This window comes from Symphalangus syndactylus, chromosome 5 (assembly GCF_028878055.3).
Source record: "Symphalangus syndactylus isolate Jambi chromosome 5, NHGRI_mSymSyn1-v2.1_pri, whole genome shotgun sequence".
NCBI lineage: Eukaryota > Metazoa > Chordata > Mammalia > Primates > Hylobatidae > Symphalangus > Symphalangus syndactylus.
The window spans coordinates 129727287-129747232 of NC_072427.2; the positions used below are offsets into that span (position 1 = coordinate 129727287).

Sequence of the window (19946 nt, forward strand, 5' to 3'; positions counted from 1 at the left end):
AAACCAGAAGGCAGAGGTTGCCCTGAACCGTGATTGTACCACAGCACTCCATCCTGGGCAAAAAGAGCGAAACTCCATCTCAAAAAAAAAAAAAAAGAAAAATCCTCAACCAGCTGAGACACTTGAATGTCTCAAGGAATTAGGATCTCACAGTTCTCCATTACTGGCAACAGCCAGACTTAAGTCATTTTGGATTAGCTGTTATACAGTGTTAAAAACTGTGCAACTCTAGAATTGAAGTATAATTATTTTATTAAATTATTTGCTAATAACCAGCCAGTTTTTCATATCATAAGGACAGTTACAACCAAATATCTCTGAATAGCAAAATGTAATTTTAGGGCCTAGTGTTATACGTCAGGCCTAACCTCTACTGTGCAAAGATCATAAATTGAAGCTAGATAACAATATGAAGCCAAAAAGCTATTCAAGCTAACCACCAAAAAAGAATAGTGCTGCTTCAAGTTATAAACCTCACTGACCATTTAAGTGAGGTCCCATAATGCCATAGTATACCTGACCTATTTTATGAATGGTCAAGGAGTACATTTCTGTTTTATTAGCTAAGTAGCCTGTCAAGTTCTTAGTGATCACTGGTGAAGGGAAAATATCCCTTTTTAAGCCCTGTACTGGTGAGTCCTCCCGGCTCCAGGAACATCTCAAGAGTGCATACTAATTTAGACAATAAAGATGTGGCAGTTACTAGATTCAAACTTACATGTTGTTTTTTCTTTTTTCCCTAAAGGAGGGGCAACCCACTTCATTTATCTCGTGAGCGGTATCGGAAGCTCCATTTGGTCTGGCAACAACACTGCATTATAGAAGAGATTGCTAGAAGCCAAGAGACTAATCAGATGTTATTTGGATTCAACTGGCAGTTACTGTGAGCTCCAACTCTGCCTCAAGACAATCACAAATGATGACAGTAATAAAGGCTGATTCAAAATTATGGAAAACTTTCTGAGGGCTGGGGAAGTATTGGAGGGTCTTTTGCTCCATGTCCAGGTTCACTTACATCAATAAAATATTTCTTAATGGAGTATTGCTTTCAATTAGCAAACATATGCTTCACAGGAAAAAAGGACATAGATAAATCTGTTTTATGTGCTAGTATTTCCAGGAAATTTATTCCCCTTCTTAATTTGTCTCATTTCATTTTATTTCATCCACTTGGTAGATGAAGTCATGTCAAACAGTTCTGGACATTTTTATATGTTGGTTAACTCTTCTGCAATTTTGTATTTGGTGTTTTCCCCCCAAGTTTAGTTCAGCTGACATTGGATCACTGACAAAATTCTAATAATCTGTGATAGTCTTCCTTGCAGCTAAAGAAGAATTGCAGAAACCATTCGATATACTTGAGAAAGATTCCAAAAATAAATTTTTTTTATTTCTCTTTTAAGGAAATACCCCTAATGTGCCACCTGCTGCTATCACCACAAATTAAACTCAATCTCTATGTGGACAGAGGATGATTTCTGCCAATGTGGAAAAGCTTTTTTCTCACCATAGGCCTCAAGAAAAGTTAGTTAGGTAATGTATTTGTTATTCATTCCTGACGGTACAAAGAGCTTGCAGTTCTCACCTCTGACTACCAGTAGCTTTGTTGAGTTTTGAAATAATAGTTGACATTTTCCAAAGGCAAATCTCATTCTGCAAGGAGATTGTGGCACTATCCTATTTGACTCTCAGAAACCTCTTATAATTCCGATGTAAAAACTGTAGAATGAAGATAAGAAAATTCTCCCTATGTGTGGATCATGACAACTGTAAACTAGAACAATCAGATTTAAGCCAATTCTGCAATCTTCTATATCTTTGTAAAAGACAAATCCTTGATGTTGTCTGTGTGCAACCTTTTCATAAACTCTGGTTTTATGACTAGTACAAACCACCAAAAAAGCCATGTGATCAATAGTCTGTGTCCTGTTATAACATGCTGTGGGTGAGCCATCTTGTTTATAAATAATAGAGCTCTCCTGAATTTGTGCATAGACTTCTTGGTTCCTGGCTTTTGTTTTTTGTATCAATAAATTGTGATATAAAACAGCAGACAGAAGATAAATGGAAACGTTCCATTTTAACTTATGTTGTTTCTGGGATAATGTTAGAACCTTGAAAGATGCATTCAAAGACTGTATCTTATTTTGCCCTTGGCTATTAGTGTCTCACATATGTGTGTAAATGTTTTCCTACCTTCTTTTTGCTCAGAAAAGGCAAGCAAGTAAAATATATTTGCTAAGTGATTAGTGATGCATATTTGGGGCTAGATTTTTTTGGTACTTTTATGTAAAGAAAAGTGGATTTTGCAGTAAGGAATTGGCATGAGCAGGCATCAGAATCACAATCATGATTTTCTACTTGAATAATTACAATTCAGAAGATATCCGGATAAATAGATACATCTCTAGTGAACAATTTGTAACAATAACAGGTAAGGATCAGGAAATTCAGTACTCAGTTTGTCAGATTTGCCAGAATGATTAAAGTATTTGAACATGTGTGTTTGTTTCTTATGTAATTGTATTGAGTGGATTGTTTGACTGGGAAATCTGGGCTAGAATAGGAAACAGAAGATACTGACTTCTGCCCTAATAGATGGGCCCCAATTTAGCAAAGATAAACTGACTTTAGTTTTAGTCCTTTTTATATTAACTTAATAAATTCTGGAGTTAGGCTCTCAAGAGGACAGAGGGACTATCTGGCAATGGCCAGCCAGACCTTTACTGCCAAAGAACCCATTTCATATTGCGTTCTACTGATTGAGATTGATGCAGATTTTTGCACTGTAGATGAGCATATGTCCCAGTGCTGCCCCAAGCCCCAGGGATCTCTCATTATGTTCAAATATCCTAGTGATTTACCTTAATCGTTGCAAACAATTATGCTTATGAAGTTTACTTACAAACAAGCAACTGAGTCACTTTATTTTCTTTAGTGTAGTATGTGAAGGCACTGGTTCAACAGGATGGCTCCAGAACTGTGTTTTTCTAATGTTTGGTGAGGGGCTAGTGAGAATTTTAATGATATGGTGAAGAAAAACATATCTGTATAATTAATTTATTATATTGGTGTATGGGCTGTGAGTTCACCTTTTAGTGGTCATTTGTCATTTCATAACAACTATGCATTTTGGTTCACTGTGATGATGATCTATATTTAGTGACTGCAACATGTTTATACCACTGATTCAAATTCCATCCATGATGAAGTTATACAAATAATACATATATTGATAACTTTTGTTGCAAAAATGTAAATTTAAAACTTGTATAATGTTCTTGTGCTTTTTAAAATAAAATATATGTGTATATTTAAAAAGAAAAAAAGGGACTTCTCATGTTTGGGGATTTGGGTTTGAAGTATAAAAATCTGCTTAGGAAGACTCTCCAGTTGAAACCTTTGTCAGCCCAGGCAAATGTTGTAAAAGACGTAGGTGTTTAGTATACATGGGTCTCCGAACTTTTTAGCCATATACTCCATCAATAAATAACTTTTAGCATGCATACCAAATAGAATATAAACACATACACATATTCTATATTCTATGTGCAGTGCTTTACTAATACATCATGCAAATTATAAAACATAGCTTTAAAAGGAGATTTAAAAATCAGTTAAAAATAGAAATAGGTATTTAAATATCTTCCAATCCAATCTGCATCCTTTTGGGTATGCACGCTCTAATGTGGAGACAGCTGTCTAGAGCAGCAGTATCCAGAAGAGTTTTGCAATAATAGAAATATTCTGGCCTGGTGCAGTGGCCCAAGCCTGTAATCCCAGCACTTTGGGAGGCTGAAGCGGGCGGATCACGAGGTCAGGAGATCGAGACCATCCTGGCTAACACGGTGAAACCCCGTCTTTACCAAAAATGCAAAAAATTAGCCAGGCGTGGTGGCGGGCGTCTGTTGTCCCAGCTACTTAGGAGGCTGAGGCAGGAGAATGGCGTGAACTCAGGAGGCGGAGCTTGCAGTGAGCTGAGGTCGCACCATTGTACTCCAGCCTGGGTGACAGAGTGAGACTCTGTCTCAAAAAAAAAAAAAAAAATGTTCTGTGTGTATTTACCATACGGAATGGCAGTCACTATTCTCATGTGGCTATTGAACACTTGTGATGTGGCTAGTGCAACTGAGGGCCTGAAATTTTAATTTTTAGTTAATTTAAATGTAGTCATGTGTGGCTGGTGGCTACCATATTGGGCAGCATACATCTAGTGTGATGGTTCGCAACCTTAACTGTGCGTTAAAGTCACCTAGAGAGTATTAACAAAATAGAAATGCCCAGTTCTCACCCTCGATCTGGAATCAATCTTGTGGGATTGAGCCTTAAAATAAGCAGGGTGGTTTTCTTCCATTTCTGAGCCATGACTCTTCACATAAAATGAAGAGGTTGCTTTCTTTTTAGCTTGGTGATTTTCAGACTAAGTGCCAAAGATTCTGGGAGAAACGTAGGCCCGAGAGGGGAAAGAGTGCCAAAGCTGGATAGTTGTGATTTTTCATTTTGAGTTTCTGTGTAAGCTTTCGTTTGAGAAAAGGGTACCTGGAATTTTTAAAAAGTTAGAAGCAATTGCTTTAGTTTTAAGCTTTAAAATATTCTATGAGGCGGCCGGGCACAGTGACTCATGCGTATAATTCCAGCACTTTGGGAGGCCGAGGCGGGCGGATCACGAGGTCAAGAGATCGAGACCGTCCTGGCCAACATGGTGAAACCCCGTCTGTACCAAAAATACAAAAATTAGCTGGGCATGGTGGCGTGCACCTGTAGTCCCAGCTACTCAGGAGGCTGAGGCGGGAGAGTCACTTGAATGCGGGAGGCAGAGGTTGCAGTGAGCTGAGATTGTGCCACTGCACTCCAGCCTGGCGACAGAGTGAGACTCCATCTCTCAAAAAAAAAAAAAAAAAAAAAAAAAAAATTCTATGAGGGGCAACACTGAAGGCAAAGAAGAGTTTTTGTTTGTTTGTTTGTTGTTTTGAGTCGGAGTCTGGCTCTGTCACCCAGATCAGTCAAGCGAAATTTGGGGAAAAAGTAGAAATGAAGACTAAGAAGGAAGACAAAAATGAAAAGTTACCAATGGAATGCACAGTAAGGAAAAGCTGGAAAGACCTGGACATTATGGCGCACCTGTAGTCCCAGCTACTTGGGAAGCGGAGATGGGAAGATCCCTTGAGAAGGAGGTCAAGGTAGCAGTGAGCTGACATCACACCACTGCCCTCCAGCCTGTGTGACAGAGTGACACCCTGACTAGAAAAAAAAAAAAAAAAAAAGCAGGGGGCAGGGAAGGAGAAAAAAAGGATTTAGGATAAAGAAGATTTGGTATATATTCACTGGAGTCCCTGAAGAAAGAAAAAGCAATGGAACAGAACACAAATGGAAAACTATAATTAGGCTAAAATTTCTTGGGGAAAAAAAAAAACTTGAATACATTTTGAAAGAGAACATTGTAAAAACCCAGAAGAGTCAACACCAAAGGATTTTCACATCCAGACAAACTGTCCAAGTATAAAGTCCACACGGATAGTTCACAGCATGCTAATACTCAGGGAATATTTTTTCCCATGAGCCTTTCCTAAGAAATTTACCAGTGAGCAAGCTTCAGACAATCATAAATGATTATAGAAGCCTTGGCATAAGGTCTGGGGGTGAGTGTTGCATATGTTTAATTGTACAGATGGGGGGATGAGAGACAAAATTGGATGCTCTAATGATGTAGAATTATTACAACTAACAAAAAACAGGAGAAAAAGGGCAAGTGGGTGGAAAGTTAAACAAGCTCGCTGATTACATCAGTGGTTTTAGCCAGAAGTAAAAAGGTATCAAGCAGAAACCCGCATCCAGGAACAAAGCCCTTTGCTCCTCCCTTAGAATGAATGGAGACCAGAGATCAGATGTTTATGTCCAAGAAAAGCAGGATTTTGTTCAGTGCTTCTCCCAGATTGTTAGGGTGCTGACTGAGGATGAGATGGGGCACCCAGAGACAGGAGATGCTATCACCCAGCTCAAGGAGGTCCTGGAGTACAATGCCACTGGAGGCAAGTATCGCCGGGCTTTGGCGGTGCTAGTAGCATTCCGGGAGCTGGTGGAGCCGAGGAAACAGGATGCTGAGAGTCTCCAGCGGGCCCTGACTGTGGGCTGGTGTGTGGAACTGCTGCAAGCTTTCTTCCTGGTGGCAGATGACATCACGGATTCATCCCTCACCGCTGGGGACAGATCTGCTGGTTTCGGAAGCCGGGCGTGGGTTTGGATGCCATCAGTGATGCTATCCTTGTGGAAGCATGTATCTACCGCCTGCTGAAGCTCTATTGCTGGGAGCAGCCCTATTGCCAGAACCTGATCCAGCTCTTCCTGCCGAGTTTCTATCAGACTGAGATTGGGCAGACCCTGGATCTTGGCAGATTCACTGAAAAGAGGTATAAATCTAGTGTCAAGTACAAGGCAGTTTCTACTCCTTCTACCTTCCTGTAGCTGCAGCCATGTACACGGCAGGTATTGATGGTGAGAAGGAGCACGCCAATGCCAAGAAGATCCTGCTGGAGATGGGAGAGGGAGAGTTCTTTCAGATTCAGGATGATTACCTTGACCTCTTTTGGGGACCCCAGTGTGACCGGCAAAGTTGGCACTGACATCCAGGACAACAAATGCAGCTGGCTGGTGGTTCAGTGTCTGCAACGGGCCACTCCGGAACAGTACCAGATTCTGAAGGAGAATTACAGGCAGAAGGAGGCCAAGAAGGTGACCCAGGCGAAGGCACTATATGAGGAGCTGGATCTGCCGGCCGTGTTCTTGCAATAATAGGAAGACAGTTACAGCCACATTATGGGTCTCATTGAACAGTACGCAGCTCCCCTGTCCCCAGTCATCTTTCTAGGGCTGACATGCAAAATCTACAAGCATAAAATGTGACCTAGAGACTGCAAGGGCGGGGAGAAGAGGCTCTCAATAAATTATTGTGTAACCTTAAAAAAATAAAAATTAAAAATAAATAAAAAGGTATCACTTGAAGGTGACAAATCAAGAAATAAAAACAAGTGGCCGGGTGCGGTAGCTCACGCCTGTGATCCCAGCAGTTTGGGAGGCTGAGGTGGGTGGATCACGAGCTCAGGAGATGGAGACCATCCTGGCTAACACAGTGAAACCCCGTCTCTACTAAAAATACAAAAAATTAGCCGGGTGTGGTGGCAGGCGCCTGTAGTCCCAGCTACTCAGGAGGCTGAGGCAGGAGAATGGCGTGAACCCAGGAGGCAGAGCTTGCAGTGAGCCGTGATTGTGCCACTGCACTCCAGCCTGGGTGACAGAGCTAGACTCCGTCTCAAAAAAAAACAAAAAACAAAAAAAACAAGTACACACATTGACACTAGGATAAAGCTAGTGGCTAAATGGTGAGAGAGAAGGAGCAGGATAAGAAGCAATTTCAAAATTGGTCATGTATTAAGAAACCAACAGTATTTAAGGAAAGAGAATATTACATAAAGATGTTAGTATAAAATGTACTGCTAGAAGTACACCACCAAAGAGGAGGAAAAAGGCAAATAGACTACATAGTGAAACAATGTGGTTCCCACCCTGTGCCCTGAGCTGCAGCCAGGATAGGCTCTGGACACCTGAGACCCTGAGCTGGAATAAGCAGATAAATAATTATTTTACTTGTTTTTATCAATCTTTCTTAAATGTATGTATAGTTCACATTTATTTCACTGTTTAATATTAGAAGTGTTTTCTTCTTCACTTAGAAGTTTGGGCCGGGTGCGGTGGCTCAGGCTTGTAATCCCAGCACTTTGGGAGGCCGAGGTGGGTGGAGGATCTGAGGTCAGGAGTTTGAGACCGGCCTGACCAACATGGGGAAACTCCATCTCTACTAAAAATACAAATTAGCTGGGCGTGGTGGCACATGCCTTAATCCCAGCCCCTCAAGCGGCTGAGGCAGGAGAATCACTTGAACCCGGGAGGCGGACGTTGCAGTGAGCCGAGATCACGCCACTGCACGCCAGCCTGGGCAACAAGAGTGAAACTCTGTCTCAAAAAAAAAAAAAGAAGTTTGGTGATGTTTTTGTGATGAGAAGTGTGCCATACGAACTTAACTCTTGTTTATAATAATTAGCCTATGGTAAAACTGGCTTTGTTATTCATCATTTTGCTTAAAGTCACAGTTCCCAAGGGTTAATGATGTTAAATGAAGACTTATGTACTGCTTCACACCTACCAGAATGGCTATAATCAAAAAGATGGGCAATAATGTGTTGGCAAGGATGTGGAGAAAGTGAAACCCTCATACATCACTGGTGAGGATATAAAATGATACACCTGCTTTAAAAAACAGATGGGCAGTTCCTGATAAGATCTGCTACCAGATGACTTAGCAATTCTTCTCCCAAATTCAAATTCTTCAAGAGAATTTGAAACATCTTCACACACACACAAAAAAACTTATACACAAATGTGCATAGCAGCATTATTCATAATAGCCCACAACTGGAAACTACCCAATTGTCCATCAACCAATGAGTGGATAAATAAAACATCTATCCATACAATGGAATATTATGCACCCATAAAAAGGAATGACATTCTGATGCATGCCATAGCATGGGTAAATCTTATAAACATTATGCTCAGTGAGAGAAGCCAGTCACAAAAGACCACATATTGTATGATTCCATTTATATCCAATGTCCAGAATTCGACAAATCCATAGAGACAAACAGTAGATGAGTGGTTGTCAGGGGTTGGGAAGACAGGGGAGTAGGGGATGACTGCTAATGGGTATGGGGTTTCTTACTGGGTTGATGAAAATATTCTGGATTAGATAGTGTTTCTGATTCAATGTGTCCTGGAGCATGGCACCCACCTTCAAAGCTGACACTTCCACTGTACCTTCAGCAGGCCATTCCAACATTGTATTAGCTCAGCTGCTCCTGAGTGGTGCAGTATGCAGTACAACCAGGGTAGCCCATAGTCATTGGGCCCACTGCAGCACTTTCTTACTGTGGAATGGGTTCCCTGGTTACGTGCTATGCTGAGTGGAATTCCATGTTGTAGAATAGGTACTCGACAAGCCCCCAGATACTGGTGCTGCCTGAAGCTCTGTGGGCAGGGAAGGCAAACCCATATGCTGAATATGTATCTGTTCATATGAGAATGAACCAGTGACTCTTCTAGGATAGAAACATCCTGGCCAGGCACAGTGGCTCATGTCTGTAATCCAAGCACTTTGGGAGGCCAAGACAGAAGGATTGCTTGAGCTCAGGAGTTTGAGACCACCCTGGGCAACATAGTGAGACCTTGTCTCTACTAAAAATAAAATAAAAAAATAGCCACGTATGGTGGTACACACCTGTAGTCCCAGCATTCAGGAGACTGAGGCAGGAGGATTGCTTGAGCCTGGGAGATTGAGGCTGCAATGAGCTATGATTGTGCCACTGCACTCCAGCCTGGGTGGCAGAAGGAGACTGTCTCAAAAAAATATATATAGTCAAGTTGCTGCAAGGTAGCTGGTTGATTTTGAAAAACAGTGCCACAGACTGGACGAGGTGGCTCACACCTATAATCCCAGCACTTTGGGAGGCCAAGGTGGCCAGATCATCTGAGGTCAGGAGTTTGAGACCAGCCTGACCAACATGGCAAAACCCTGTCTCTCCTAAAAATACAAAAATTAGCCAGGCATGGTGGCACGTCCCTGTAATCCCAGCTACTCGGGAGGCTGAGGCAGGAGAATCACTTGAACCCAGGAAGCAGAGGTTGCAGTAAGCCGAAATTGTGCCACTGTACTCCAGCCTGGGCAAAAGAGTGAGACTCCGTCTCAAAAAAAAAGAAAGAAAGAAAAACAAAAATAGTGCCACATCCGTAGAGCATTGGTCTCTGTGGCTGACAGGTGGGATGTTCAAAGATGGCAGTCTTGATGAGTGGAAGTCCATGCCACTGGGCCCATGCCTAACCCCCATCTGTCCATTTGTGTACCCATTGTGCCAGCTTCCAAAGGGTGCTAAAACATTAGCTTGAGCATTATTTTGATATTTGATTGTTTTGGTCCCTCTTCTGTAGTGGATGCTTTCTGGTGGCTGTTAACATGTAACACAGAAATCTTCAGTGTGCACTATATGCACTCACTTAGCCCATCCACGGTAATGTACAGTATCTATTCTTTGTGTTCAGGTTTTTCACCTTTGAGATTCATCCATGTTGTATGTTCCAGTAGGTCTTTCTTCTTATTGCTGGTTAGTATCTAGTTGTGTGAGTACATAATTTACCCACTCTCCTATTGATAGACATCTGGGTTGTTTCTAAATTTGCCATTTGGAATAAAGCTGTTATGAGCTTTTTTTTTTTTTTTTTTGAGACAGGGTCTCACTTTGTTGCCCAGGCTGAAGTGCAGTGACGTGATCTCAACGCTCTGCAGCCTCAACCTCCTGGGCTCAAGGGATCCTCCCACCTCAGACCCCCAATTAGCTGGAACTACAAGCGTGTGCCACCATGCCCAGCTAATTTTTTTGTATTTTTTTGTAGAGTCAGGGTTTCACCATGATGCCCAGTCTGGTCTTGAACTCCTGAGCTCAAGCAATTCACCCACCTCGGCCTTCCAAAGAGCCACCACGCCTGGCCAAAGTATGGACTACAGTGATTTCCTTCCAAAGAATACAATATGAAACGGAGAAAAAAGGGTAACTTTACAGTGAAGAAACCTAACAAACATGACCTCAACCAGGTGAGCAAGGTAAGTATCAGTAGTGATAGAATCACGTTGATGGTATGTAACCTTGATATGATATGATGAAATGGTACTTTATGTGGTTTTCCTCCGTAAAACCCTTAACTCCAGTCTAACAATAAGAAAAACATCACATTCCAATAGAGAGACAAGCTACAACATACTTAACAGTATTCCTCAAAGCTGTCCAAGTCATAGCCAAGTCATAGATGTGAGGTGGTACCCTGGATGAGATCCTAGAACAGAAAAAGGACACTAGGTAAAAACTAAGGATATTTGGACAAACTATGGACTTTAGTTAATAATAATTATCCATTTTATTATTTTTATTTTATTTATTTATTTTTGAGACCAGGATCTCACTCTGTCGCCCAGGCTGGAGTGCAGTGGCACGATCTTAGCTCACTGCAACCTCCACCTCCTGGGTTCGTGATTCTCTTGCCTCAGCCTCCCAAGAAGCTGGGACTACAGGCACACACCACCATGCCTGGCTAAGTTTTGTATTTTTTAGTAGAGACGGGGTTTCACTATGTTGCCCAGGCTGGTCTCAAACTCCTGACCTCAAGTCATCTGCCCACCTCGGCCTCCCAAAGTGCTAGGATTACAGGCGTGAGCCACTGTGCCCGGCCTTATTATTCTTTTTTTTTAGAGACAGGGTTTTGCTAGGTCACCCAGACTGGAGTACAGAGGTGAGATCATAGCTCACTGTAACCTTGAACTCTGGGCTCAAGGGATCCTCCCTCCTCAGCCTCCTAAGTAGTTGGGAATACAGGTGCACACCATCATGCCTGACTAGTTTTTAAATTTTTTGTAGAGACGGCGTCTCACTATGTTTCCCAGGCTGGTCTTGAACTCCTGGGCTCAAGCGACCCTCCTGCCTCACAATATACTCTTTTCATACCTTTTGAATGTTTTAATGCCTTTTGTTTGGATGTTTTAATACTGTTTGAATTTTGCATGCAGCAACAAATAAAGATTCTTCCGAGAAGAGGACCCTGTCTATACCAGGGTGAGAAAGCAGTCCTTATCACCAGAGACGGAACTGGAGGCAATACACATGTAAAACTAACAAAATTTGTACACTTTTCTCTGGTTAACCACAGGTCAATGTGGTTTTTAGATCCAGCTGAAGAGTGCATTAAGAGCTAAAAGAGAAGCGGAGGTTATCTCTGGCTCCCATACAATATATAAGAAACCAGTAATAAAAGTCAGGGAACATCCATGGGAGACGTGGATGGAAAGGAGGCTTACTCTTCACTATAAATATAAATATATAAATATATAAATATATATATATATATATATATATATATAATTTGTTTATTTATTTTCAAGACAGGGTCTCACTCTTTTGCCCAGGCTGGAGTGCAGTGACAAGATCACAGCTCACTGCAGCCTTGACCTCCTAGGCTCAAGCAATCCTCCCACCTCAGCCTCCCGAGTATCTAGGACTATGTCCAGTTAATTTTATTTTAAGTTTTATTTTTGTAGAGACAAGGCCTCACTATGTTGCCCAGGCTGGTCTCGAACTCCTGGGCACAAGCAGTCCTCCTGCCTCACAATATACTCTTTTTAATACCTTTTGACCTTTTGAATGTTGCACTATATGACTATATTTTCTATTAAACAAATAAATAAAATCAGAAAAAAAAGAAGATGGTCTACCAAATCCTCCTCCTGACATTTGTAGTTGGAGTGGACTAGAATTTTTCCTGTCAGGAAAGAATAGGCAAGGGGTAGCTGAGAATAACCCAAACTGTTCGGAGATCCTTCCAGGAGGAGCTTCTGGGTAAAAGTAAGCACAGCGAAGCAAGAGGCAAGGAAAGAGGATCTGGGAGCTCAGCAGGAACACTTTTCACACAGGTCAGACTGTCTTATCCAATGGCCTCTCCTCAATCCTGTCCTTCCATCTTCCTTTCAAATGTTGGCTTTTATCCAGGTTCCAGTCTTGCCCTCTTGCCTTCTTGCTTCCTATGTACTTCCTTGTGGATTTCATCCATCAAGGTCATTGATTCTAATTAGGGCCGGAATCAAATGAGAGAGAGAGAAATACTGAAGCTATTTTGAACAGCAGCTACTATTGTTTTGAAACTCAGTTTTATGGTCTATGAGGGATTAATGCTTAGGTGAGTTAACATGGTTTAAAGTAGGGAAATCCCTATGTTTACTATTTATTTATTTATTTGAGACAAGTCTCAATCTGTCTCCCAGGCTGGAATGCAGTGACACAATCTTGACTCACTGCAGCCTCCGCCTCCCAGGCTCGAGCAATCCTCCCACCTCAACCTCCCAAGTAGCTGGGACTACAGGCATGTGCCACCATACCTGGTTAATTTTTGTATTTTTTGTAAAGCTGGGGTTTTGCCATGTTGCCCAAGCTGGTCTCAAACTCCTAAGTTCAATTGATCAGTCTGTCTCAGCCTCCCAAAGTACTGGGATTGCAGGCATGAGCCACTGCCCCCAGCCTAGTTTTTATTTTTATTTTCTCCTAATTATTGTCTGTGCATGACTCTAGGCTAGGTGGCATGTAAAAGTTAATAAATTTGCTCCTGCAGAGTGGGATTTATAATTTGCAAAAGACCAACACAATTAGTGTCCAGTGTATGAAATGGCACAAGGTCAAACCAACAATTAAAGGAGCATCAAAATAAGCCTGTATTAGTCCCTTCTCACACTGTTCTGAAGAAATACCTGAGACTGGGTAATTTACAAAGGAAAGAGGTTTAATTGACTCACAGTTCCACATTGCTGGGGAAGCCTCAGGAAACTTACAATCATGGCAGAAGGCAAAGGAGAAGCAGGAGGCACCTTCTTCACAAGGCGGGAAGACAGAGTGAGTGCAAGCAGGGGAAATGCCAGATGCTTATAAAACCACCTGATTTTGTGAGAACTCACTCACTATCATGAGAACAGCATGGGGGGAACTACCCTCATGAACCAATCGCCTCCACCTGGTCCCGCCCTTGACACGTGGGGATTATGGGGATTACAGTTTGAGGTGAGATTTGGGTGGTGACACAGAGCCAAACCATATCAAAGCCTGATTTGAGTTTTTCAAATGTTTTGTTAGCATTCTTAGCAAAGATAACACAAACCATAGGAGATTTACAGCCATTTCTTGAAGAAATTCCCAAGTTCTAACGTAGAAATAATTAATGCAGAAATGACAAAAGCAAGGATATATAAATGAATAATATTATGAATGCAAATTCAAAGATGCAAGAAAATTTAAGAGTGGAACTCAAGCTTTACTTCTTGGAGGAATGTTTTTTTTTGACGCTCCCTGTGGCAGGCACACAACAATGTCCACTTGCCTCTACAGGATGTCCATGTTCTACCCTGTAACCTGTGAACATGTTTACCTTACATGGCAAAAGGGACTTTATAGATGTGATTATGTGTGCAAACCTTCAGATGGAGAGTTTTCTGGATTATCCAGGTGGGCCCAAATTAATCACATGGATTTTTTTTTTTTTTTTCTGAGACGGAGTCTTGCTCGGTCGCCCAGGCTGGAGTGCAGTGGCACAATCTCGGCTCACTGCAACCTCTGCCTCCCAGGTTCAAGCAATTCTCCTGCCTTAGCCTCCTGAGTAGCTTGGATTACAGGCACGCACCATCAGGCCCGGCTAATTTTTGTATTTTTAGTAGAGACGGGGTTTCACCATGTTGGTCAGGCTGGTCTCAGACTTCTGACCTCGTGATCTGCCTGCCTTGGCTTTCCAAAGTGCTGGGATTACAGGCGTGAGCCACCACGCCAGGCTAATCACATGGATTCTTAAAAGGAGAAGAGGCTTGCAGAAGCCTGGGTCAGAGAGACGTACCATGAGGACTTGGCCCACTGCTGCTGCTGACTTTGAAGATGGAGGAAGTGGGCCATACGCTGAGGAATACAGGCAGCCTCTAGAAGCTGGAAAAGGCAAGGGATCAAATTCTCTCCTTGCGCCTCTAAAAAGAAAGGCAGCCCTACCAACTCCTTCATTTAAGCCCAGTAAGACCCATGTTGGACTTCTGACCGACAAGGCTGTAAGATAAAAATGTTGTGTTGTTTAAGCCACTAGGTTGGTGTTCATTTGTTACATCAGCACAGAAAGCTGGTGTGCACTGCCCCCAGCCCTGGTAGAACTGAACACTCTGCATTTACAGCCCTGCTGGATCCTAAGTAGATGTTGATCAGAGGACCTGTTTCCAAGATGGCTCCCTCACATGGTTGTGAAATATTTTTTTCCAATATTTTACTACGAATGTTTTCTTTTCTCTTCTTTTTTTATAGACAAGGTCTTACTCTGTTGCCCAGGCTCGAGTGCAGTGGTGCAATCACAACTCATTGTAACCGTGAACTCTTGGGCTCAAGTGATCCTCCCACTTCTGCCTCCCAAGTAGCTAGGACCACAGGCATGCAACTCTATGAAAGGCTAATTTTTTATTATTTTTAAATTTTTTGTAGATATGGGGTCTTACTTCGTTGCCCAGGCTGGTCTTGAACTCCTGGCCTCAAGTGATCCTCCCATCATAGCCTCCCAAAGTGCTGAGATTACAGGCACAAGCCACCAAAACTGGTCTATTATGAGTATTTTTAAATATACAGCAAAGTTGAAAGAACTTTATAGCGACCATCCATATACCACCACCAAGATTCTACCAATAATAATTTGGTATACTTGCTTTATTGCATATCTATCCACCTATCCATCTCTCTATTCATTCATCAATCCCTCTTATTTTTTGGAGGAAATTCAAAGTCAATTGCAGTAATTAATACATATCCCCCCCCAATGTATTTTGCATGCATATAATTAACTAGGGCTCAATATTTTTTGCAGGTTTTTTCTTTTTCTTTTTTCTTTTTTTTTTTTTTTGAGACAGGGTCTCACTCTGTCGCACAGGCTGCAGTGCAGTGGTGCAATCACACCTCACTGCAGCCCCAACCATCTGGGCACAAACAATCCTCTCACCTCAGCCTCCCAAGTGGCTGGGACTACAGGCGCATGCCACTATACCCAACTAGATTGTTTTTATTTTTGTAGAGAAGGGGTCTCACTATATTGCCCAGGCTGGTCTTGAACTCTCTGGCCCAAGCAATGCTCCTGCCTTGACCTCCCAAAGTGCTGGGAAAGGCATATAAGCCACCGTGCCTGGCCAGTTTTTTCTTTTGATATAAAATGTATATTCAGTGAAATGCACAAATCTTAAGTGTTCATTCATGGAATTTTGACAAGTGCATGCACCTGTGTAACCCAAAACCCTATTAAGATATAGAACATTATTATTACTCTCTATACTCTTACCAGCTAATCCCAGCCCCTGTCTGCTCAGAGGCAACTATTGTTCTAATTTTTTCTACCATAGATTAGTGTGTCTTGTGCTAGAGTTTTATATAACTGGAATAATCCAGTATGTTCTCTTTTCCATAAGACTTCCTCACATAAATAGAATCATATAATATGATGCTTTGGCAAGGTTTATTTCATTCAGCATACTGTTTTTGAGATTCATCCATGTTGTTTTGTGTATTAGCTTATTTTTAGTGTTGAGTGATATTCCACTTATGAACATAGCACAGTTTGTAGTCTGTTCTCTTTCGGACCTGAGCTGTTTCCTATTTTGGGATATTATAAATAAAACTACTTTGAACATTCTTGAGTTAGTCTTTTTGTGAAAATATGTTTTCATTTCTTTTGGGTACATATCTTGAAGTCAAACTGCTGATTCATAGGATAGATATACGTTTAGTTTGAAAGAAATGTCCAGATCTTTTTTTCAACATGGATGTACCATTTACATTCCCACCAACAATGTATTAGAGCTCTGGTTGCTCCACGTCCTCACAAACATTGGATACTGTTAGTCTTTTTAATTTTAGCCATATAGTAGGTAAGTTATATTTTTTGCCCACTTTTCTATTGTTTTAAGTTCTATTTTCCCTTGATTTTTAAGCATTTTTAATATATCCAAGATATTAGCTCTTTATCTGTGAAATATATTTTAAATATTTTATCTCACTGATTTTGACTTTATAGTTTTAATTCCATAAAAAGTTGTTTCAATGTTTTGTAGTTAAATTTTTCAATCTTTTCAAAAATTACATCTGAATGTTGAATTATAATTAGAAAGCCTCTTCTCACACCCAAGTTTAAAGGAATTCATCCATGTTTTCTTCTAGTACTTGAATGATTTCATTTTTTACATTTAGATCTCTGATCCATTTGGAGTTTATTCCTGTTTGTGGTTCAATTTTATTATTATTTTTAACCATCTAATCTGGTTCTCTGGACACTATTTCTAAGAGGGTCCATCTTTGTCCCAACTATCTGAGATGTCACCTTTATCATATATAAAATGTACTTGAGTTTATTCTCAACTTCCTGTTACATGCAACTAGAATTCAAAGTTTAAAATTTTCATTTTTTCCAGTTGTTTTTATTTTCCGAGCAACGAATTTTTTCAAAATCTGTGTGAGTAAAAAAACGAAGTTTCAGTTTACTAAGAAAAGAGGAGGCCAGGCGAGGTGGCTCACACCTGTAATCCCAGCACTTTGGGAGGCCGAGGTGGGAGGATCACCTGAGGTCAGGAGTTTGAGACCAGCCTGGCCAACATGATGAAACCCCGTCTCTACTAAAAATACAAATAAAACTAGCTGAGCTTGGCGGTGGGCACCTATAATCCCAGCTACTGCCTCCTACTGAGGCAGGAGAATTGCTTGAACCCAGGAAGCGGCGGTTGCAGTGAGCCGAGGAGGTTGCACTCCAGCCTGGGCAACAAGAGCGAAACTCCGCCTAAAAAAAAAAAGAGAAGAGAAAAGAGGAATAAGTATACTGTCCTTCCGCAAGGCTAGAACTCATCTTCAACTGGATCTGGATATTCCCCCACAGACTTGCAACCCTGACTTGTTTAGAGCAAGCTTAATATGCGAACACACAGTGAGATGCCATGCTAAGAATAAGCAGGGACTCTATTTGAATGCTGTGTATCAGACAGACTGACCCAGGAATGCAAAAAGCCCAGTTTCTAGTTCCATACTGCTGTTACCACTCCTAAGGTAAATTTCCTAGGATTGTTCTCTCTTCTTTCTCTTCTGAGGTCTCCACACTGAAGGATTTTCTTTGTTGTTTTAACAATCACCCTTGCTGTGTTTCTGGATAAGAGTCGAGGAAAATAAAAAAGCATTTTGCTAGGCGCAGTGGTTCAAACCTGAAATCCTAGTGCTTTGGGAGGCTAAAGTGAAAAGATACCATGAGGCCAGCAGTTCAAGACCAGACTGGGCAACATAGTGCTAGCCCTGGCCCTACAAAATAATAATAATAAAAAAGATGAGGTGGTACATTGCTGTAGTTCTAGCTACTGAAGAGCCTGAGGTGGGAGAATTGCTTGAGCTCAGGTGTTCAAGGTTACAGAGAGCTATACTGGCACCATTGCACTCCAGCCTGGGCAACAGAGTGATACCATTTGTTTTCTTTGAAAGCATCTTAATACAGAAAAATGCAGAAAAAGGCAAACCCAGAGGTGTTGATAGCACTTGTTTGAAAGGCAATACAATGCGACATCACTTGTATTTTTGTACTTATTAGTATTTAACTTTTTGCATTAATTATTTTAAAATACCTACTGAGTGTACTTAATATTTACAGAGTGAAGAAGGTATGGGGAATACACAGTATAAGAAATTATCCCTCTGCATTCTATAAAAATAAGACGTACAAAAACTATAATTCACAATAGCATATATAGGAACCACATCTTATAAATTTTTATTTATCTATTTATTTTTTATTTTTTTTATTATACTTTAGGTTTTAGGGTACATGTGCACAATGTGCAGGTTTGTTACATATGTATCCATGTGCCATGTTGTTTTGCTGCACCCATTAACTCGTCATTTAGCATTAGGTACATCTCCTAATGCTGTCCCTCCCCCCTCCCCCAACCCCACAACAGTCCCCGGAGTGTGATGTTCCCCTTCCTGTGTCCATGAGTTCTCATTGTTCAATTCCCACCTATGAGTGAGAACATGTGGTGTTTGGTTTTTTGTCCTTGCGATAGTTTACTGAGAATGATGTTTTCCAGTTTCATCCATGTCCCTACAAAGGACATGAACTCATCATTTTTTATGGCTGCATAGTATTCCATGGTGTATATGTGCCACATTTTACATCTTATAAATTTTTAATCCTCCATAGGATATCCTAGGGTAACCTTGATGTAGGTACTCAATACATTTCTGGAGATTTTTATCTGCCATCTACGAATATATTTTATTCTGTAGAACATACAATTCCCAAATAACACCACCAGAAAAATACTTTAAGATCATCTTTGGCCCGGCGCAGTGGCTCATGCCTGTAATCCTAGTACTTTGGGAGGCCGAGGCAGGTGAATCACCTGAGGTCAGAAGTTCGAGACCAGCCTGGCCAACATGGCAGAAACCCGTCTCTACTAAAAATACAAAAATTAGCCGAGTGAGGTGGTGCATGCCTGTAATCCCAGGTACTCGGGAAGCTGAGGCAGCAGAATCACTTGAACACAGGAGGCAGAGGTTGCAGTGAGCTGAGATCGTGCCACTGCACTCCAGCCTGGGCGACAGAGTAAGACTCCATCTCAAAAAAAAAAAAAAAGATTATCTTTTTCTTGAGCATAATCAGGTCTTTAAAAATTACTAAAATCTTTAGCCACTGGCTAGTCGGCTTTGATTAATGTCAAAAATACAAGACCAGTTTTGCTTCAATACACCTTGCAGTGGAACACTTTTATCACTAGGGCGCGCTATTAGCATTGCTAGCCAGTTAATGATCCTGCCAGAAGAGCCTGAAAATCACAGAAAGCCGTCCAGCGTTTGGAGTGGAGTGGCAGGCTCCTGAACTAGACTGAAAGTCACTGAACTTTTTCCAGACTGTCACAGGCACACCACTACTTTCTCATTTTAAAACTATGAGTATACAACAATAATATATTAATGGGGCCAGGCGCGGTGGCTCACACCTGTAATCCCAGCACTTTGGGAGGCCGAGGCCAGTGGATCACCTGAGGTCAGGAGTTCAAGACCAGCCTGGTTAACATTATGAAACCCTGTCTCTACTAAAAATACAAGAAAATTAGCTGGGCGTGGTGGCAGGCACCTGTAATCCCAGCTACCAGGGAGGCTGAGGCCGGAGAATCGCTTGAACCTGGGAGGCGGAGGTTGCGGTGAGCTGAGATTGCACCATTGCACTCCAGCTTGGCCAACAAGAGCAAAACTCCTTCTCCGAAAAAAAAA

At 41.5% G+C, this 19946-nt stretch overlaps 1 protein-coding gene and 1 pseudogene across 1 annotated transcript in view; both read left to right on the forward strand.

Moving 5' to 3' along the window:
* Positions 1–3329, forward strand: part of UBR1 (ubiquitin protein ligase E3 component n-recognin 1) — a 177901-nt gene extending 174572 nt beyond the window's left edge. The window contains exon 47 of the mRNA XM_055278900.2: positions 746–3329. Coding sequence (XP_055134875.2) covers positions 746–887 — 142 coding nt within the window. The 3' untranslated portion in view covers positions 888–3329. The remainder of the gene's footprint in view (positions 1–745) is intronic.
* Positions 3330–4890: 1561 nt separating this feature from the next.
* On the forward strand, positions 4891–7055 carry LOC129482706 (farnesyl pyrophosphate synthase-like; annotated as a pseudogene).
* Positions 7056–19946: the final 12891 nt, after the last annotated feature.